We start from the raw sequence: 23,250 nt of genomic DNA on the forward strand, positions 1-23,250 counted from the left end.
TCTCCTTCCTTATACTCTAACAAATGCATGTGGGTCAAGCGTATCCTCACAAAATCTTCTCTTTAAGTCATTACAATGACCAGTCTTGCTCCAAAGGACAAAAAATTAAACTCATTTCCATCCTCTCCAAAGAGAAAATGGGGGGCAACAGATGTGGCAAGTGAATAGTTGGTGAAGCTATAAATCAGTTAAGCCACTTTGAAAAGCAATCTGTAATTATGTGAATAAAGTGAATAAATGTTCATACAACCCAGAGATCAGGAACCTAAAGGAGGCCATTAATAATGAAATCCCCATATACACCAAAATATTAATTGTTTTTAATACATAAAAACCTGTTTCCATATGTATTTAGGGGCCAGACCTAAACTGAGGAAGTCTGGTCCCAGTTTGCTGGGTAACTGGCATGCATTCATTGCTAAATAAAATGAAATGCTCAGAAGCTCAGATCTTTGTTTTCTCAGTCATTTCATCTTTCACCCACAATATAAGGTCACTCAGAACTCTCCTAGGTATTTACTAATTTCCTAAACTTGTAATGTGATGTCAGATCATAGGATTAAAAGCTAAAAGGGGTGGCAAATGTCATCTAATCTTAGGAGTCATTTACAAATAAGGAACCTGAGCTTTCTTTACATCAGGCCTAAATCTCCCTGCCTCCAACATTCACCTTTTCTGTGATTCTGAGACACTCAGAATGGTTGAACAGCATTCCTGAGGATGTAACAATGAGCAGCAAAGCTATAACTGAGCAGATTCAGAAACAGAAAACTTCAGAATTACAAAGAACAAAGCTGGAAACATCCAATCTCTGTCTGAAAGTGCTATCTACATATACATATACCGACACGGACAAGTAGGCATCCAGGTTTTGCCAAAGGACATGGAGTGAAAGGAAACATCTATCTAAAGGCTACTGGGTAGACAAAGTGTGAGCCTTGGAGTCAGGAAAAGCCTCTGTGCTTCTAGGTAAGTCATTTAACTTCTGCCCAGTTCAGCTTTCTCTTTCCCTCCCTTCCCTCTCAGGATTATTGTGAAAATCAAAGGAAGTGCTGAAAAAGTACTATTTTTAAAAACTAGCTCTTGAGTCAGTCCCTTCTCATGATTAGGAAATTTCCCCCTAATATCCAGCCTAAATTGTCATCTCTCTATAAATTCTACTGATTCATTGCTTCTGGCTCTGCCCTCCAGGGTCAGGCAAAAACAAGTGCAATTTCTCTTCAATACCTGAAAAGAACTCTCAGGTGTACCCTGCATATGCTCTTACCCAGGTGACTCAAGGAAATTCTGGAGAAAGTCAGATGCCTCGGTTGGGATCCCAGCTTTGCCATGCTCAATGGCCTGGATGAGCTTGAGCAGGTTACTTCGTGGCTCCTGGAAGTTCATTAAAACCTAGCCCTTGAGATTTTTCAAACAAGATGTCCTCTTGTGCTGCCTTCCTCCTACCTCTTGATGAATCCAAGTATAAGACATTTCTCCTCTTTATGGTAAATTTTCTAATGTTTGGTCCAATGGTCTAGTGCATCAAAATCTCTTTTGGATCCTGACTCCAAAATCTGACAAAAATTGTCCCTCCCAGATTTGCATCTCTCTTTCTTTCTTTCTTTCCTTTTTTTTTTTTTTTTTTTTTTTTTTTTTTTTTGAGGCTGGGGTTAAGTGACTTGCCCAGGGTCACACAGCTAGGAAGTGTTAAGTATCTGAGACCAGATTTGAACTCGGGTTCTCCTGAATTCAGGGCTGGTGCTCTATCCACTGCGCCACCTAGCTGCCCCCCATATTTGCATCTCAGAAAATTTTATAAGCATATCATATAATATGGGATTGAATATAAGTAAAATAACTTTCTAACAGAAGCAGCCCCAATCCTGTAACTGGCATGTAAAATTAAGTCATTCTTAGCAATTCAGTATTAGATATTCACAATTCACTATTAGTTTTTACATTAAGTTGATAAACCTTGCTGATCTCCCTCAGCCTCTTCGTCCCAAAATTACTTTCTTTTCTTTGTATATACTTAGTGTCTCCCAAGAGAACACATACTCCAGCACAAAGCACAGTACCTGGAACATGTCATGGACTTCATAAAGGCTTGGTAATTAATTTATCTACAATGTTCTCTGTATCAGTGATAAAAATATTCAACAGTACAGAACTTTCCGGTCTACATGTGTCATGTGCTAGCTGGGTCTGCCTTACCTTCCCTACTAGATCATAAGCTTCTTGATAGCAAGGCCTATGCTCTTTTTCATCTCTGTATCCCCACTACCTGAGAGAGTGTGTGTATATATATATATATATATATATATATATATATATATATATATATATATATATATACACACACACACATATATATATATATGTATATATATATATATATATATATATATATATATATATATATATATATATATATATATATATATATATATAAGCTATTTTTTAAATATGCATGATCTGGTATAGTAACAATCCTCAGTAGGAGAAAATGCTAACTTCAATAGCAATCTCAAAAGGCTTCCCAATAAGTACTTGTTGATTTTTCTATTTAAGAGTTCAAGGAAATATCTGGAATCTAGCTACCAGTGTTCATATCCTGTGTTTCTATAGAAACAACATGTATGATACTAATCTACAGAAAAAGTGACTACATGAAAGAAAAATATCAAGTGAAAAAGGAAAAAATTCCCTCTCTGTCCCAATTACACCACAGGACGCTGGATCTAATCAATCACTGCACTGAAAAACTATATGCATTTGGGAGGGAAATGAAATGAAAATGAAAGCCTTTGGGTTAATAATGACAACAATAATAATACATAACATTTATATAGTGCTTACTATATTTCAGATACTGTACTAAATGCTTTACAATTATCTCAGTGAAGATAATATTGGAATACTAATTAGTAAATTAGTGATTACAAGGCATGGAAGGACCCTGCTTACCCATACCAATTTCATGGACAAGTGAAGGATGAGCCTCTACCTGGCTACCTGAGCTGGGGTTTCTTCATAAAGCCAACAATTTCCCTCCCAGGCAAAGAAGGAAGCCAATGATATTCAGATACAGATATACAACAAATTTAGCTCCCATTCAGTTGTTTCTTAAGAAGTAAGAGAGACAGAAGCAACTGGATATGGGAGGCCAGAAAGAAAGATTAAATTTCTGATACAAACCTGTGCTGGTGGTATCTGCATTGGATTGTTATCCAAAATTATCACTTGTAAATTGCGGAGTTTTCTATAACAAACTGGAATTTCTGTCACTTTGTTACAAGAAAAATCCAGCTTAACTAGGGGAAGATCTCCCAATTCTGTCAAGAGAGAAAAATAGTTAAATTTTAAACCTCTTTAATCTGTTGTTCATGTTAAGTAAAGAACATTGAGCTTCTTACCATCTGGCAATATATGAAGATTGTTTCTTCTTATATTTAGTTCTCTAAGTGAATGTAATTTGCCTATTTGTTGGGGAAGGACTTGAATTTCATTGCAGCTAATATCCTATATGAAAAACACAAAACAGAATTAGTAATTTTATCAAATTGGGAAATATCACAACTAAATTATTCACATAGCACCTGATTACTTACCCAAGAAAATATTACATCCTGATAATGTGATTTCTCTAAAAAAAAATCTATTTATCTGTTACCATATCATGATGCTTGACCAAAAGGCTTTTCATAGAGAAGTTCATGTGTCCTGCTTGCAAACTTCAATTGAACATTCACTATTAACCCGGCAATGCAGGAAAATAAGCAATGCCCAAAATACAGTTGCTGCCTAGCCAGAAGTAAAAGAAAATAATAAACACTGGGAACCTTTAAGTCCCTAATGACAGCTATGATGGGGTACTTACTGAAGGAAGGCAGAAAAATTGAGGCCGTGAAGAGGACTAGGAGAAAAGGGGAAAGTGGAGAAAAGGTCTGAGCAGCTTGTGTAATGCAAAGAGGACAGGCTTTGGGATCACATGACCTGGGTTTGGATATTGAGCAAGTCAGTTATCCTTTCTCTACTTCAGTTTCCACATCTTTAAAATGGATGAGGTGGGCTACACGACTTCTACATGTCCCTTCCATCTCTAAATCTATGACCCTATTAATAGGAAGGTAATACATCTCTCTTTGTCCAAAAGAAGTGACTATGTTGGAAATTAGAGGATGTTCGGTTTGAGGGTTCACATCCCCAGCCTGCTCTTCCAAGGCATTGACCTGGAAATTTCTCTAAGCTTAGTTAGTTACCACATATAACTTACTATACATGGCTTTACATAACAGCTGAATAAAGAAAAGGGCTTAGCCAGCTCTCTCCTTCGTACTTACATATAATTTACCCATGAATAAAAAGAGTCATGAAAAGATTAAAACTAATGTCAAGCTAATTGTCAATATTTAATTTAACAGCATTTAACAAGAACTGATTAAGTGGCTCCTATGTGTCCAGTACTGTGCTAGACAATACAGAAAAAGACAAATGAAAACGGTTCTTGTCGGCCAAGAGCAGATGTTCTACTTGAGGGAATCAACATGTCACAGCTAAGTTCACCAAAAGCAATGTGGTAAATAAATAATTGGTGGAGAAGCATTAACACTTAAGGAAATAAGAAAAAACATGATCATGTAGGAGGTGGCACATGAGCTGTGCCCAAAGTGGAGCTAAGAATTCCAAGAGGCAGAGCTGAGGAAGGAGAACAATCCCCTTCCCGGGGACACTGTGCAAAGGCCTGAAGGTAAGAGATGGAATGGAACCATAAGAAAATCAGTGATGATACTAACAAGAGTTTTTTTTTTTCATGTTTTTTCACATGCCTAATACTTGCCTAAAAACGACTAACAAAAAAACTAAGAGTTTTAACATTCACATGTGTTTAAAATTCGAAGTATGGAGATCAGTGGAGGTGACTTTATACTGCGCGCACACACACACACACACACACACACACCTGGGGAGGTTTAGCATAAGGAAGAAAATTTTGTGTGTGTGTGTGTGTGTGTGTGTGTGTGTGTGTGTGTGTGTTGAGTGTGTGGGGAATAAGACAGGATGAAGTTTGTCTTCCAATATCTGCAAAGTCAAGGCCAGAGCACATAATGAGAAGCAGCAGGTAGAAATGACAAGGAAACAGTACAAGGCACTTCAGGAGCTACATCTACCCCAACCCAGAGGATGGAGGTCACATAATAATGTGGGTAGAATGCCTCCTTTCCCCCCTCTTTAACTGAAACATAGGCTATTCACCAAGAGCCCTCTCTTCTGCCACCTCCTCTTCATCTCTCATGCCTGATGTAGATCTTCCTCTTATTATCTCCTCCTTCCTAAAGCCTCTGATGCGAAAGTGGCCTTTGCTCAGGCCAATCCTTTTACAACCACTCGAGCTACCACCCCCTCCTGTCTTCTCCAGCACACTCTCACCATCACCCCCATTGTCTCTCTAATCTTCAGCCCTTCCCCTATATACTAGCTCCTTCCTTGCTGCCTACAAACACCACAGTCTCCCACACTTAGATTCTCCCAAGCTTGCCAGCTAGTCTTATACCTCTCCTCAGCTTCTTAAATTTGAAAAAATCGTCAATGTCACCAGTTTGTCTTTTAAACTTTCCCAAATTAACTTCCAATCTCATTCAATTGAAACTGCACTCTTCAATAAGCTCTTTTTTGCCCAATCAAATGACCTCTTCTGAATCCTCATCCTTCTTGACTTTTCTGTACCACCCAACATTTGTATCTGAAAAATACCTTTTTCTCCTACATACCAAATTCTCTTTGAATTTTCATGATTGCCCCCTTGGTTCTTCCTCTTGTTTTAGTCACTCCTGATGGATCTTCATTCAGATTATTCTCTTGTGTATGTTTCCCAAAGGTCTACCCCGTCCCTCTTGTCTTTTCCCTCTGTACTCTTGCTTGCTGATCTCATTTCCTCCCATAGATGGTACCTAAATCTCCTTATATAGCCTTAGTCTATCTCCCGAACTCTAAGCTCACATCAACAACGGCTTGTTGGACATTTCCAACTTGATGTTCCACAGAAATCCAAAATCAACTCATACTCACTGTTCAAAACAAAACTAATCTTTCCCCCCCAACTCCCTTCTCCTGAACTTCTACCAACTTCAAGGGGACTACTATCACCTAATGTCCCCCTCAACTCCTCACACTCCTTCCACTGCACATAGCCAATCTGCTGTTAAGGCTTATAATTCCTTTCTCTACAATAGCACAAATGTCCCCTCTTCTCTTGACACAGACACCACCCTAGTCCACGTTTTTATTATCATTCACTTCAGCTATTTCAGCAGTCATCTCACTGGTTTCCTTGATTCCAATCTCTCCAAGCCATCCTCCATGTAGCAGCCAAAGTATTTTGCTGACAACACATCATTTCATCTTTCCCACTTCAGTAAATCCCAGTGGCTCCCTATTACCTCCAGAACCAAGTAGAAATGCACTGGCCCATTCCTACCTTTCCAACCTTCTTACATTGTCCAAGCTCCTATGTACTCCAAGGTCTTGCCTCACAAAAACACCACTGTCCCCATACTTAATGTTCCTCATATTTAGGATGTTCTCTTTCTTAACCTCTAGCTCTCATAATATTTGGTTTCCTTTAAGACTCAGACCAAAAGCCAACTCTGCCAAAAGCCTTTGCCTGGTTCCCCTAGCTACTAGTTCCATCACCTCTAGGATTATCTTCCAACTATTCTGATTTCTGCTGTCTCTCCTATTAGAATAGAAGTTCCTTGAAGGAAGAGATTTTTTTTTCTTTGTAAACCCAGTGCTGGCACACAGTAAGTACTTAATAAATGTACACTGATTGGATGTTATTTTTTAAATAGGCCTTTATTTCTGGGAGATGTTTGGAATCACTGAAGAAGCTTTACAATATTCTGAAGGCAATCTAGCTTGTGAACCTCCTCTTGCAGTTTCATGCTGGGACTAACTTGTCCATTTTCATTAACCATTGAAGATAATATACTAATGAATTCTGTGTCATCTGAGCACATATCATAATGTTGATAATAGACTTTATTATGCAGCTATTTAGTTTTTCCGAACTCTTAGAAGGTAATCTACATCTCTTCTAAGAGGCTTAGCACTGTTCCAAAAGGATGCAAAGAAAACCATTTCATCCACATAAAAGAAGCATCTGAAGGACCTGGCCAGCCACAGCAAATACTCCTTCAAACTGGGCTTTATGCTAGATTTCTTCCATGATGATGGTAAACACAACAAGCATCTCCCAAACACATGTTTCAATTCAAATTTATGCCCAGTGCAAAGACTAAGGTAACCTCTGTTATTTTATCTTTCAAGGAATCTTAAATTATTTTGATATATGGATAAGAGCCCCATTGTTGAAAGAACACCTACAAGGTGGCATTTTACTTGATCAAATGAAGTGCTATTATAAATAGCAATAAATACAGCTGATCTTGTATTCTTTGCAACTTTCATTAGCTCCACAATTTTAAAGCTACAACCTACTAGGGAATATAACTTGGAAATTCTGCTGGATCTCTATTATTTATGTTTAAAACATATGATAGCATCTTAGGTCTTTTCATAAGCTTTCTCACCTTAAAAGTCAGTTTGGGATTATTAAAGGAGAGTGACTCCTTATCAGATTTCTTCCTACTTTGGTGATTATTAGATACCAGGAAAAGCCAACCTCAAAATGCCATTAAAATAAACAAAAGAATATATGTCAAGGCAATTTTGTTAAAAATTGCATTATCCTGAGATCCTGTCTATGCCTTAAGAAGGGATAACTATATAACTGATAGAATATATTGTTCACATGAAATATAATGAGCAATTATTTACTCACCAATTCCATCAAGTCTTTTAATTTCCCTATTTCTTCAGGAATGGATACCAGTTTATTATTACTGACAACCAAAACTTTTAGCGGTAGATCAAACAGATATTTTGGCAATGTTGATAAAAGATTTCGACTGAAAAAAAAACAGAAAAATTGTCAGAAATGTCTCTGAAACGATACATGACGTTGCCAAGGAAAAAGCATTTCACTTTAGAAGTCAATAGCATAACTCTGACAAAGAAGATGAACTACTGATTCTCAAATACCTAGCATGAGTCTCCCAAGCTAGGTATCAAAATCCATTATATTTTTTATATAAGATATTTAAGCAGTACAAAAATAAATAAGGCAACAAAAATAATATCAGTACACCTTCCCCAGGCCAAAAAGTATCTGTCCACTCTCTGTGCCTATGAATAACAGCCTGAGAAATGAATTCATCCAAAAGACTAATAGCTTTGTCAGAGCTGTGTCTTTTTCTCTCTGCAACCACCATGGCAGGTAAGGAGTGAGGAATCTGAAGCTTTCAAAATAGACAATCTCAGTATCATTGTTTGGAAAACTGCCCCTGTTGGTATCTGTTGCCCCCTATTCTTGGCTTGTCGAGCTGTTCTTGATCTCATTGGAAGTACTAGTTTGGATTTCAGAAGGCAATATACTCAGCATCTTTAGCAATCTTGGTGCAGCCTGCCCATCTTCTCTCTCTGAAAATGTCAAAAACCCTAGCAGAAAACTCTGTTAAACTTCCTTCTTCTTAGGAGGAAGCAACAATTTCCTTCTATCCATTTCACGAAAGGAAAGGCAATGTTTTTTTTTTCTCTCTTCCTCATCTTCTTTTGATATGATCTGACTGTATTAATTACTTTCTATATAATTTTCAGACTAGTGAAAATCTACCTGTGGTATATAAAAACTCATACAAAGATGAACAGATTAAATCTGTAGGCCACATGATAAATAAGATATGAGTGCCAATACTCGAGTCATGTTCCATTCTAATGATTTATCAAGCCTTTCTCTTTGTAAACAGATCATGGAATCTAGGATCGTTAACCTCCTTTACTAAAGTTGCCTATACACAAAAAGGAAAATATATTTGACCACTTCTTTTCACTGTATACTTGGGAAACTGGTAAAAAAAATCAGAACTAGATGACATTCTTTAATATGTTCCAAAAATCTGAAATGAAAACCAGAGATCAAGTTTTAGAAATTTAAAGAAATATTTGGTAGAGACTTACTAGTCAACTATTTAGTTTCTACAATAGTTATAAATAATGCATCTTAAGAAATATAAAAAAAACTGAATAAAATACTAGTTAGGAGGCTACAACAATACTATATAATGTGATCAAGTGGGATTTACACTGGGAAAGCAAGGATGGTACAAGGAAAACTATTAACATAATTGGATTATATCAATAACAAAAGTAATAAAAATTCATATGATTATATCAGTAGATGCAGAAATAGCTTTGATAAAATACAACACTCATTTCTATTAAAAACCCTTGAAATCATAGATATGAATGGATTTTTCCTTAAAATGATAATAAGCATCTACCTAAAACCACTAGCAAACATTATTTGTAATGAAGATGAACTTAAAGCTTTCCCAATAAGAGCAGTAGTAAAACAAGAATGCCCATTATCATCAATATTATTCATACTAGGAAAAGCAATAAGAAAAAAAAATGAAGGAATCGGAATAGGCAATGAGGTAATAAAACTATCTCTTTTTGCTGATATGATATACTTGTAATATCCTAGAAGTTCAACTAGTTAGTTGAAACGATAATTTTAGCAGGATATAAAATAATGTCACATAAATGATCAGCATTTTTATATATTACCAATAAAACCCTACAAGAAGAAATAGAGATATACCATTTAAAATAACTGTAGACAATATAAAATATTTGGGAGTATAGTTACCAAAACAACATCAGGAACTACATGAACATAATTATAAAACATTTAATACAAATAAAGTCAGATATAATAAATAATTTGAGAAATATTAATTATTCATGAGAAGGTAAAGCCAATATAATAAAAATGTCAGTTTTACCTAAACTAATGTATTCAATGCCTTTTCAATTAAATTACCAAAAATTTATTTTACTGAACTAAAACAAAATAAAAACACATTCATTTGGAAGAACAAAAGATCAAGAATATCAAAGGAATGAATGAAAAAATGTAAAGGAAGGAGGTTTAGAAGTACCAGATCTTAAAAGCACACTACATGGCAATGATTATCAAAACTATCTGGTACTGGCTAAGAAAGAGAAAACTGGATCAGTGGAACAAATTAGACCAACAATACAGAGTAGCAAATGATTATAGTAACTTTGTGCTTGAGAAATGTAAAGATTTAAGATTTGGGGGACTAAAATGCATTATCTGGTTAAAAAGGTTAGGAAGGCTGGGAAGCAGTCTGACTGAAACTGGACATAGACAAATATCCAAACAGTAACTAATGAATGATCTTCCCAGAGACGTAGATGCCATGTAGGTGAAGTTCTTCACCATTTCCCTGTTCAACTCCAGGAAGACCTTGGTCCTGCCTTCTTTACTGAGAGAGAAGACTGTAGGTTTACTTCATTTTCCAGGTACTTTATAAGTTGTTTCAGAATACATTATTTAATTGTCTTGATGCTATTCAATGAATAATAGATTTATAGTCAAGGAGCTAGGTTCAAATCCTGGCTCCTATACCTCCTAGCCATGTGATCTTGAACAAGTCATAAAAGTCCCTACAACTTAAACCTAAGGGCCAACATTACAGGGCCCATAGGCAACACAAACTAAAATTTCCAACATAAAATGTGACAATTTAATATGTCCAAACTACTACCACTCTGATGGGGAAAGTTCTCCTTGGAATTTTCTTTTACTCAAAAAAAAAGTAGCAAAAAGAGCTCTGCCAATCCTAATTATAAAAAGATTCTATCTTATAACCAGAAAGCTTTTAATATTAAACTTCCCTTTTCTTAAATAAATCTTAGATCCAGAGTAGAAATTGAATTAATATTCTAAATTCAAAAAAAACATAAAGATTCTGTCAGAACTTCTTGCCAACATGACCTATACCATGTGGAATGGAAAAAGAGACAAAGAAGTTAATGAGGATTAAAGATCAAACTCAAAGGTTCTCCACTTTGGACTGTCTAATCATGTAATATGAGGTTCAAGTACAAAACTCAGGCATCAGCTGCTACATTTACTCTTGGGGTTTTTTTGTGGTTGTTTTGTTTTGCTTTTTGCTTTTGTGAGCATTACTTTCTTGTTCAAAAACACAGCAAAGGATAATTCATTCAAAAATACTTCTGAGTAAGAACTTGTGTATAACAACTGAGAGATCACACTAAAAGGAAAAATGGTACCGATCACATTGCCTGAATTCCAGCTAAATAAATGAAATAATTAGAAGGAAAATGGCTATCCCAAACTTAAATTAACCCAACAAGAAATAAATTCTAAGAGGTATTCACACTAGAACCATTAAATTATAGCAGCAATGTGATCTATTTTCCTTGGATAGGTTCAAGATTAACCCATTAGGGTTTGTCAAATTGCCACCCTCCAATTCCCAACTCGATCCTTCTTTTATCATTATTAATAAGGAAAACCAGAAAAAATACATAGAACATAAGCAAAATTCTGTGTCAACTGGAACCAAACATTCCCTAGCTAGTATAATGGATAACAATCTGAGAACCATGGGGGAAAAAAAGGTGTGCTTACCTAATGTTAAGGTACGTTAACATCTGCAGGTTTTTTATGGTTTCAGGAATAGCTTTGATGCAATTATGATATAAATTTAAGGTCTCGAGTGGTGCAAATAACCAGACATCAGAAGGAATCTCTGTAAATCGGTTTCTTGAAAGATCTGAAAATGAAAATTTGTCTTTATTTGAATGTTAGAACCAAGAACCTATAGCTTTGGTAATCAACAGTATTGTTTTCATATGTAATGAGTCATGTAGAATAAGAATGTTCAAAGTTATTCATAGACACATGAAATATAAAACATTCCACTGTGACCTAGAAGACAAGAAAAAAAAATAACTTTCCAAACCACACTCAGGAGAGGAATTTTTATTGGCATTCTGGATTTGATATGAGTATTGCATTCCAGCGTGCGTCAAATAAATAAGATAGATGAAACATTCTTGCTTGTGCTACGTGCTTATTATGTACAAAGTACTGAATGTGCTAGATAACAGGAACAAAAAAGTTTGTATAGGACAGAGCATGCTTTCAGAGTGTAACAGGGAAAGGGACAATTATTTAAATAACGATGATGAAGAAGACAAAGAAAAAATGCAAAGAGCCAAGCCAAGTGGAAATATGCAAAATGCAAGTTCATTTTTGGGTGGAGAAAGGAGGAGACAGTCAAGGCAGACATATCTCATTTGGTACTACTTGAACAGCCAATATCTCCGAATCCAATGAAATGGGGTCAACTTCCTTCAAAATATCTCCAAGATCTACTCCATAGACTTGTTCAATTTCTTTTTATAAAAATGGGACTATTTAAGTAATTCACCTCCTCTTTGGTTAATTTTTACTTTTTTGTAAGTATTCATCCATTTCGTTTAGATTAGGCTCCTAATCATTGCTGTAATTTCCTCTTCATTGTCCATCCTTTAGTCTCTACTCTTACTGCTATCTTCCTCTTTCAGACTTTCCTCTCAACCCTGATTTATTTCAATGGCTTCTCAAGCTGAACCCTCCATCTATATTCCTTTTTCTCCTCGTCACTACTTTGAACATAAACTATCCCTCCTGGAAAACCAATTTGGAGTTGAAGGGTCATTGGTGACCATCATTTCAAAGATGAAGAATCTGAGGTTCAAAGAGGCACTGACTGATTCAAGGTCATATATTCTTCTAACTTCACATCCCAGATTCCATCCACTCAACTAGGTCATCAGTCAAAGCTAAGTTCCTTTGCTGCAGAGTCCTCCTTAATATGAGTCACCCCATTTCCAAATGTATGCCCAATGCAAGTAGAAAGGAGACTTCAGTTGCTTCATCATTAATCCAAATATAATCCAAGGGGATTGGACTGAGGTCCCCTTCATTTGTAAATCTCTGAGGCAGCTGTGCAGGAATAGAAGAAAGAGGCAAGAATTCAAGTCCAACTTCAGACTTACTGGCTGTGTGACCCTGGTTAAGTCCCTTCAGCCTGTTTGCCTCAGTGTCCTTACCTGTAAAATCAGTTGGAGAAAAAAAGTGGCAAACCACAACAGTACCTTTGCAAAGAAAACCTCAATGGGGTTAGAGAGTGGGAAACGACTGAAAAATATTGAACAACAAAAACCTTAAAATCACTACCTAAAAAGCTCTTATTGTCATTCTTATTACAATGATATTGACAGTGGGGAATGGATATTTTAATAAACAAAAACATATAAAGCATTGTTTATGAAAATATCAACTTTTGTCAATCAGAGTTAGCATTTGGAAGTATAAAGAGAATGGCCTTCAGGACCAGGAAGACTTACCTGACACATAAGTACATACACACAGATATGCACAGTATACACATACAAATATGCATTATGATAAACAAACTGCACTGTATATACACCATGCATGTGGACATATACGTCTGCATGTATGTCCATAAACAGTATGTACATAAACATAGAGGCTATAGGCTATATGACCCTCTGAGCAAGTCACTTCCCCTGTCAGTACCCAGGCAATACTCCAAGTCTGTCAGTGGGACAAAAGGTCTACCCTTCACTGTCCTATACTGAAGGAGGATGAAAAGCCCAAGCAAGTCCTTATCCCTCTCTGGAACAGCCTCACCAAAAAGTGCATTTCATTATCTCATCCAAAAGAATTTTGCAACTTCCTTCAGATTTTGCTGCTTCCAGGCTTCACCAGGCCACCTAATGAATGTGCTCAACCAAATTCTGCAGGAGGTTTTCTATTTACTTTGTAAACATGACTTTAAAATTGCAGAATTAGTCTAATTTCGTGGAGCCAAAGAAGATAATACATATTATAGTCAAAATAAAAATACTAGCTAATTACCAACCCTCTAATTAACAAAGTCTACTTCCAATTTTCCTCAGATTTTGAAAGAGCAAAAACATCCTTTGTGGAGCACAACTAAATCTGCTAAAAGAAGAGCAAGAAAGTAGATCCACAGAATAAGGGGAGGTGAGAAAGCAGCAAACAGACTTATTTGCTCACATTCTTGAAATATTTCACAATACTGTCACCTTATGCCCACCAACTGTGTTCTCCCTCTCAAAAAAACCCAATAATAAACTTTTACATGTTTTTCCACCAAAGCTGCCTTCCTCATTGCTCTGGGGAGGTGAGCCTGAATTCTCAAAAGTTGCCACAGTGGATTACAACTAAAAAGATTTTGTGCATAGTCTCAGCAACCAAATATATCTAAATGAAGAAGAATTAAGAAGTCTCTTGATAAGAATAAAAGAGGAGTGTAAAAGCTGACTTGAAATTTGAAATTAAAAAAAAATAAGATTTTGGTATCTAACTGGACCGTGACCACATTAAAGTGGGTACCATGTATATGAGGCTGCTTTTCATGCAGGAAGAGATGCTCAAGTAAACCACATTTTTCCAAGAGTTTGGTCTGAGGATTAATAAATTAATCTTTGCAACATTCCTTAAATGTTTAATTTCATTGTACTTTCTGAGTAGTAAAAGCTATTTCCATGACTCCATCAGAAATAATGCTTCTTCCTTAACACAACAGTACTAAAAAAAAATCTTCATAAATCACTAGAAACAATGTGAGCAGTGGACTGACAAGAAATATATTGCTATCTACTTTTTCTTCCAAAAAGTGGGTCTGACTCACATGTACACAAGTGTTTGTGGAAACCCTTTTTGTAGTGGCCAGAAGCTGGAAACTGAGTGGATGCCCATCAGTTGGGGAATAGCTAAACAAATTATGATATATGAAGGTTATGAAATATTAGTATTTTATAAGAAACAATCAGCAGGATGATTTCAGAGAGGCCTAAAGAGACTTACATGAATTGATGGTAAGTGAAATGAGCAGAACCAGGAAATCATTGTACATGGCAACAAGACTACAATGATCACTTCTGATGGACATGGCTCTTTTCAACAGTGAGATGATTCAGGCTACTTCCAATGGTCTTGTGATGAAGAGAGCCATCTGCCCCCAGAGAGAGGGCTGTGGGGACTGAGTAGAAATCACAACATAGCATTTTCACTCTTTTTGTTATTATTTGCTTGCTTTTTGTTTTCTTTCTTGATCTGATTTATGGAAATACGTATAGAAGAACTGCACATTTAACATAGATTAGATTACTTGCCATCTAGGGGAAGGAAAAAACATTTAGAACACAAGATTTTGTAAGGGTGTATGCTGAAATCTATTCATGTATATATTTTGAAAATAAAAAAAAAGCTTTAATAAAAAAAGAAACAGAGATTTAAAAAATAAAATAAAAAGTGTGTGAAACTGCTGAAAGCTTGCTTGGATTGATACTAGATGAATAATTTAAAGCAATTTGGTACAAGTTTTGCTTTACACCACTTAGAGCTTCAAAACCTAGAAAATGAGGAAGATGTCAACAAGAAGAACAATGTGTGGCATGCATGAGTCAGATACAGACCATCTGTTGAAGTGCAAGCCCTCACCACTCTCACCTGGCCTATTGTCATGACATCCTAATAGGTGTCTCCTCACTCTAATCTATCTGGCATACAGCCATCAAAGGGAATTTCCCTAATTGCTGATATGACCACATTAGTTCTCTATACACTAAACTCCAGTGTATCCCTACTGCCTCTGGGATAGACTATAAGCTCACATAATCCCTCTTCTTTATGTAATTAGATGTTATCTCCCCCAACAGGATGCAAGCACCTTGACAATAGAGCTCATTTTCTTTTCTGTATCTGGATTGCCAGGACCAGTTTCTGGCACAAGAAAGGCACTTAATACTTACTAATTGATTGCTTTAAAAGCTGTGGTACAGATTTTTATCTCAAGGCATTATGGGTTCCTTCTATTCATTAAGTTGATATTATGATGAATATTTTGTTTTCTATCATATTCAATTTTTTAAAATTAGGATTTAAATATTTAGCCATATTTATTTGTACCTCTTTTTGTGTTTCTATAGAATGAACTGCTGCTATGCTTCCTGAATTATCTTTATATCTTACAATAAAGTTCCAAGTTTGCCAGAAGAACCATATTTTCCGATTTTAAATGAACAAAAAAATCAGGATTTGTAACTGACGTTTTATCACAAATAAAACTATCTTATACTATTATGATCCAAATGTATGATTTCACTGGTGTAGGGCAAACTCCCTCAACCACTACTCTCTGCCGTCACTTCTACATACCTGCTGCTCAACAAAAATGGAGAAAAAGTTACAAATTCCTGCGGATTGGGTCTGCTACAAATCTGTGTTATACAAGCTCAAGTGGGCCCTCAGTGCCACAAGGTAATCCTTTTATACCGTCCGAATTAATTCACTAGCCCATTGACCATAGAAACGGTTCTAATCTTTTTATCCCTCCTCAAACTTTCCATACTTTCAGCTAGGAAACTAGTCTCATATTTCATTGAAAAGAATTGAGGGCCATTAGCTGGGGGCTCCCTCTTCTCCCTTCCTCATGTTATATTCCCTGTCTCACATAATGAGGTAGATCATCTCCTTGCCAGGGCAAACTCCTTCACATGCACAAATCATCTCATTCCATTCCTTTCTTCACCAATAGATTTTCCCCTTTATCATTTCCACTCATCTTCAGTCTTTCCCTGTCTAATGGCTGCTTCTCTGCCAACTCCAAATGTGCCCATGTGTCCCCCATCTTTAAAAAAAAACCTCCTCACTAGCTATCATTCCGTATTTTTCCTCTTTAGATTAAACTCCTTGAGAAGATCATCTACAATGGAATCTCTTAATTCTTTTCCTCTTACTCTTCTTTTTCTTTCTTTCCTTTCCTATCCTTTCTTTCTTTCTTTTTTTTTTTTGGGGGGGGGGGGCGGCAGCAATTGGTGTTAAGTGACTTGCCCAGAGTCACACAGCCAGGAAGCGTTAAGTGTCTGAGAACACATTTGAACTCAAGTCCTCCTGACTCCAGGACTGGTACTCTAGCCATTGCACCACCTAGCTGCCCCACCTCTCAGTCTTCTTAACTCTTCTAATATCATTCAACTGACTCTGCTCTCTCCAAAGGTTATCAAAGATTTTTAACATCACTGTATTGTCTTCATGCTTCCAACCTCTGTAGGCTTTGACACTGTCAATCAGCCTTTTCTCCTTGATATTCTTGTCTCTAATCTTTCCACACACTCCTCTAGCCCGGTCCTCCTCCTATCCGACTGCTTCTCAGCCTCTTTTGCTAGACTTTATTTAGTCTAGCTTCCTGAATTCTGGGATGCAACCCCCTATGGGGTTCTATAACTGAATGTGGGGATCCCAAAATTAAAATGTATTCTCAGTAAAAGTTTGATCTGTATCCCTCTTGTATATACTTATATACCCAGGGTCAGGCAGAAATGGGTTGTGAGAGGAGAAAGTTTAAGAATCCCTAGTCTAGATCATTTCAATTAATAGTAGATGTCCCACAGGATTCTGTCCCATTTCCTCTTCTCTTTTCCCCCCACATTATTTCATCTGGTAATCTCATCACCTCCCATAGATTCAATTATTTTTCTACTCATGATTCTCAGAGCTATTTATTCAGCCCTGACCTATGTCCTGATGTACTTCAATTGCCTAATGGATATCTCAAACTGATATTCCAGAGACATCTCTCAACCTGCCCAAAACTGAATTATCTTTTCTCCAAAACCCTCTTCCTAATTTCTCTCTTATTCAAGAACATCTCTGTCCTCCCAATTACCCAGGCTCACAATGCAGGTGGGATTCCTGACTCTTTATTCTCATAAGGCACATCCAAATAGTTCTATTCATTTTACCTTTGTAACATCTTTCACATATACTCCTCACCTATGACACTGCTGCCATCTTTGGGGAAGTCCTCATCATGTCACAACTGGACTACTACAATAGTCTGCTGGTGGGTCTGTCTGCCTTTCTTCCCACTGCAGCCCATTCTCCACTCAGGTATCAGATTATTCCTCATAAAGTACAGATCTGGCCATATTTCCTGCCACCCCCCCCCAATAAATTTCAGTGGCTTCTCACCACCTTCAGGATTAAATATAAAGTCTGTCATTTGGGTTTGAACCCTTTCTCCTCTGGCCCCCTCATACCTTATCAGTCTCCTCATACCTCACTCACTCCCGCTGACCATATCAACGCTTCTGGTTCCGTGAACAAGACATTCTGATCTCTCATCCAGGACTGGAATCCTCTTTCTCCTCATCTATGCCTTCGGATTTTCTTCAAGTCCCAGGTAAAATCCCACCTTCTACAAGAAACTTTTCCTGATTCCCTACTTAATGCCAGTGTCTTTCCTCTATTGATTATATTTAACTGATTCTGAATATCACAAAAATAATATGTAGTTAAAGAAGATTATATGTAATTAATGATAGTATGCAGTAAGGAAGAAAAAAATTAAGCCATTACATGGTTAAGTATTGTGATCAACAACTATCCTTCAACAAATCCTTGGGATCTACAATTTGGTGATCTGGCTCAAGAAAGATAGGCAATCTGACGCAGAGACTGGATTGTAAACTCCAAAAAAAGCCTTCCTCTTTAGATACATTTAGAGACTAGAAGGTACATAAGCGAATTCGAATTCCAGCAAAAACTCCTCAAGTGTCACTCCCAAATTTCCCAAGACCTTGTGCCTGTCTTTCCAATTCTAGAGTAACCCTAGTTTCTTCCCCTCCTTAGTACCCCAACCTAGATGAATCACACCAACAAAAGGGGGAGAAAAATGTTTGAAAAACAATGCCATTGAGTACATGCATGGCTCTAGTGAAATTCTAAGATTAGTTAACATTTTTAATCTAGCATTAAACAACTTATCAAGAGAATGGCATTTTTAACACTCTCTTCTCATGGGCCTGTTTCCAAAAGTTCTTAGGTATTGACTGATAACATGTGGGAAATTCTGGCCTAGCAGATGAATGAAGCATTGAAGTATATACTTAAATCCCAATTTTGTCTCCATCGCTAGTTATTAAATTTTGAACATGTTATGATTATTACCATCTTCCCTATTCTCACTAATACCATTCTAGGATGTTGGAAACTAGCTATGAAACATTCTGAACTTTGTACCAGGAAAAAACATAACAACAATCCAAGAAATGGATTATCACCACATACATAATTTTTAAAAATGCTAGAAAAATGTATGCTTTGTTCTCATGACAAGGACAATGGTTTTGTTTATTAAACAGGACTGTATACAGTATGGTCTTGTGTATGTATCATTAGAATTTTATATACATTTTATAAAATATTTAAGAAAAGACGTAACTTAGCCCTCAGCACATGTTCAGCTCTTCAGTGTCAAAATTAAAAAAAAAGTCTTATAAGACTTGACAATATAAAGCAGTTACTGTATATAATTAATATCCTCTCAAGTCTTACTTCCTTCTATATTTTCCCATCTAAAAGAACTATCAAGAGGAACAGCAAAGAGGAGACAGTAGCTAGAGTTATGGATACTGCCGTTGAGATTGAGATTATCTTTGAAGGAATGACGACTGGTGCTGGAGCCTGATGGGAAATGACAATCTCATGGCTTTGGCATCTGCTTTCAACAGATGCCCTATATGGACAGGTGACTTCTGAACTAAGTACTCTCAAGAAATCATGATACTATCAATCAGGACAAATGAATAAAGTCAGTCCATGACACTGAAGGCTCATAGGAATAAATAAAATGCATAGTCACCAAATTTCTAAGATACTCCCAAAGAACTTAATCAATGATGGAGACATCATGGAGTAAAGAAACTTTCCCATTGCACGCTGAAATAAGTGGTACAACTACCAATTATGGAAAGCAACAGCAAAAAGACCTCTCTGCAGGACCAGAAGATCATTATATACTTCAACAAACAATACTATATGGTGATCACTTCTGATGGACGAGGCTCTTTCCAGCAATGAGATGAACCAAATCAGTTCCTATAGAGCAGTAATGACCTGAACCAGCTACGCTCAGTGAAAGAACTCTGGGAGATGACTATGAACCACTACATAGAATTCCCAATTCCTCTGTTTTTGTCCACCTGCATTTTGGATTTCCTTCACAGGCTAATTATGCACTATTTCAAAGTCCGATTCTTTTTGTTCAGCAAAACAACTGTTTGGGCATATATAAATATATTGTATTTCACTTATACTTTAACATATATTGGTCAACCTGCCATTTGGGGGAAGGAGGGGAAAAGTTGGAACAGAAGGTTTTGCAATTGTCAATGCTGAAAAATTACCCATGCATATATCTTGTAAATAAAAAACTATAAAAAAAATAAAATGAAAAGATCTCTCTGAATTGTAGCGATGGATGATGGGGTGCCCATTTTGAGAAAACAAAAACGGCCTGAATAGCAAAAAAATAAAACAAAAACACAAACTGACATTAAAAGCAAAAGGCCCAACTTTGAATGTAGATGAAGAGGATTATCTAGCAGTATGAATGGTCTTGTAGCCATCAGGCTCCATCAAAGGAGGGATCTCTACATTGAGGAAAAAAGATGCAGAACCTGGTTGTCCGAGGCCTGACAACTGTCTGTCAGCAATTCCGGCAGCTTTTCCTTTCCACCTCGAAACCCTAATAAATCAGCTCAGAGCACTGACAGACACCCTCACCATCCGCAAACCAAACTCACCTTTCTGTGGTGGTAGCTCTTCCTAATGCTGAGGCTGGGGAAGGGACAGATAGGTCATGTGACCAAATCATATACTAGATGGACTTAGGTTTCAGAGGACATAGGTCAACCGTTGGGTCTCTGCTGCCTTGACTTACTGATCAAATGCATACATGACCCACATATGTAGAGGTAAGCCAACACACGTAGGAAAAAAACACTGGCTTGCTTTTTTTTTATATTTTTAACAAGAAAACATGTAGTTCATGAAGGCCTACAACAAGATTGAGACTAAAAAGTAGAACTATATGGAAATGCTTTAAGGAGCCTGAGGTGACACCAAGAGAACTGTACCAATTTGGGACCACTGCATAGAATAGCTTAGGACCCCAAACTCTACAACTGTTCTCTATTAAGAGTTCTTAACTTTCTGTATGTCAGAGACGCCCCTGACAGGTTGGCAAAGCCTAGTGGGTCTTTCTCAGAATATTTTAAATTCATAAAACAAATTACAATGAATTATATAAAAATTATATTGAAGTTTAGTTATTCACAATATTTTTTTTTAAAATTTGCTAAATCCCAGGGTAGGATTTCCTCCTCCCCACCAAGTGGACATGTTCTTTTCTGGAACACCTCACCACCACGCTGCCCAATGTCTTGTTGGGCATCTCCAAATACACTTCATTATCTTCCCCCCAGCCCCATTTTCCCCTCAGAGTATTCCTAACTCTATTGAGAATGCTACTATCCTTTTAGTCACCAAAGGAGACAACCTTAAAAACACCCTTCAATCTTTCCTGTCCCCCAGCCCCATATCAAATCAGTTGCAGTTTGGTCAAATGTGCCTCCACAGTATCTCTTGCCCTTCTCTCTGATCAGATGGCCATCGCTAAGTTTGGGCCATTAAGACGTCTGGCTTATACTATTACAAGGAATTCCTAACTGGACTGGATTCCAGCACAGCTGCCAAATTGATTGTTCCTGAAGCACAAGTCTGACCATATCGCTTCCCTGTTTAAGAGCCATTATTGGTTTCTTACCGCCTCTAAAAGAAAATGCAAACTTTTCAGCTTCCCTTTTGAAGCCCTTTCTGATCTGGTCCAGTCAATCTTTCCAGACTTAGCCCACACAAATTATTTTCCTTCAAACACTCGATGCTCTGGCCAAATCTGCCTACCAGTTAGCTATTCCCTAGATGCAGCATTCCTTCTCCCATCTGGGTGTGGCCCCACTCCTCATTTCCACCTCTCCCTAGCATAAAGTCTCACATCATGTGTCTTTTCTGACCCTGCCCCATTCTTAAATTGTGTGGATATATATATATATATATTTACCCTCCTAAGACAATGGTTCTTGTTCTTAACCTTTTTGGTGTCAGGGATCTCTTTAGCAATCAAATAAAACTTGGGGATTCCCAAAAGTGGCCAGCTCCATTCCAGAAGCTGTCTGAGGGGAGGAAGACTGGGACCACATGCAATCCAGCTGAAAGGCTAACAACTGCAGTGATTCCAGCATTAGGAGGTATATATTACAACTATAATGCAATATGAAAATATCTGCCACTTCAACTGGTGACATAATCAACAGCTGTCAATTCTCCTGTGATTTATTAATGCTGTTCATAATTGACAGTATTGTTAAATTTTAGTTAGAAATGAATAAAAATAAAGAGGTTACTTTTTTTTCTGATTCAAGTTCATGGAGCCCTTAAAATCTATTCATGGCTATCAGGCTAAGAGCTTTTGCCCTAAGAGAGTATAAATTATTTGAGGGAAGGAGCTATACTGTGTTTTGTTTTTGTATCCCCAGCATTTAGCATGATACCCTTGACCATAGTAATAAGCACTTAATAAATGCTTGCTGGATGAGCCTGGATGTGAGGTCAATAAATCAGCACAAGATAATGACCAGATGCATAAGACTCTGCTTTCGAGGACATTTGGCTGAAGGCGGTCCAAAAGACACCTTTCCACAAGGATTAAGCAATCTTTCAGAAATTGGTGTGGTGCCAATTTGTTGCTTCCCGTTCTTCTGTCCTGGTGGGGAAGGAAAAAGTGCAGGGCAAAGGCAAGAGGCACAGATGTGAAACCCTTTAAATGGCATAATCGGACTGCCTTTTTCTGTCATTCAGTGGAGGACATGGGATTTATGACTGGGGAACATGAAGAAGGCAAGCTTGGATGAAGGGTGATGATAAAGAATTCTGGAAAACTGGAGGTGAATCCAGGAGAAAACAAAAGAAGAAAGGGAATAAGGGCACAGGAAAGCAAAAAGACTTCAAGACCTCATTATTCTGCCTGAAATGAACAATGGCATACCCTGGAACAGTTATTTACATTGAAATAACTTTGCCTTGCATGCCATGAGCTGCTGATACTTCCCCTTAACTTAAAGGTGAAGCTTTTGGAGTCCTATTCAGAATCCCCACGTCTGCATGTATTTGTGCATATGTATATGTATACACACATGTGCATATTCAACATATTTATATACACATGTATACGTGTTATACATTACAATAGATAATAATCATGTGCATGAATATTTTGGAAAGCAAGTTACATTCCTATACAGTCCTCAAAATATTTTTAAAAAACAAATTCAAGGATAACAGACCAAGAATTCCTGCTACCAGGA

General features: G+C 37.0%; 1 protein-coding gene across 5 annotated transcripts in view; it reads right to left on the reverse strand.

The window, feature by feature from the left end:
* LRCH2 (leucine rich repeats and calponin homology domain containing 2) overlaps nt 1–23,250 on the reverse strand; it is a 78,944-nt gene that overhangs the window by 45,206 nt on the left and 10,488 nt on the right. For all 5 annotated transcript variants that reach the window (XM_074278074.1, XM_074278072.1, XM_074278071.1 and 2 more), the window contains exons 2-5: nt 11,570–11,714; nt 7,826–7,952; nt 3,399–3,504; nt 3,181–3,317 (exon numbers count right to left, since the gene is read on the reverse strand). In XM_074278074.1, coding sequence (XP_074134175.1) covers nt 3,181–3,317; nt 3,399–3,504; nt 7,826–7,952; nt 11,570–11,714 — 515 coding nt within the window. The remainder of the gene's footprint in view (nt 1–3,180; nt 3,318–3,398; nt 3,505–7,825; nt 7,953–11,569; nt 11,715–23,250) is intronic.

The sequence above is a fragment of the Sminthopsis crassicaudata genome, chromosome X (assembly GCF_048593235.1).
Source record: "Sminthopsis crassicaudata isolate SCR6 chromosome X, ASM4859323v1, whole genome shotgun sequence".
Lineage (NCBI taxonomy): Eukaryota > Metazoa > Chordata > Mammalia > Dasyuromorphia > Dasyuridae > Sminthopsis > Sminthopsis crassicaudata.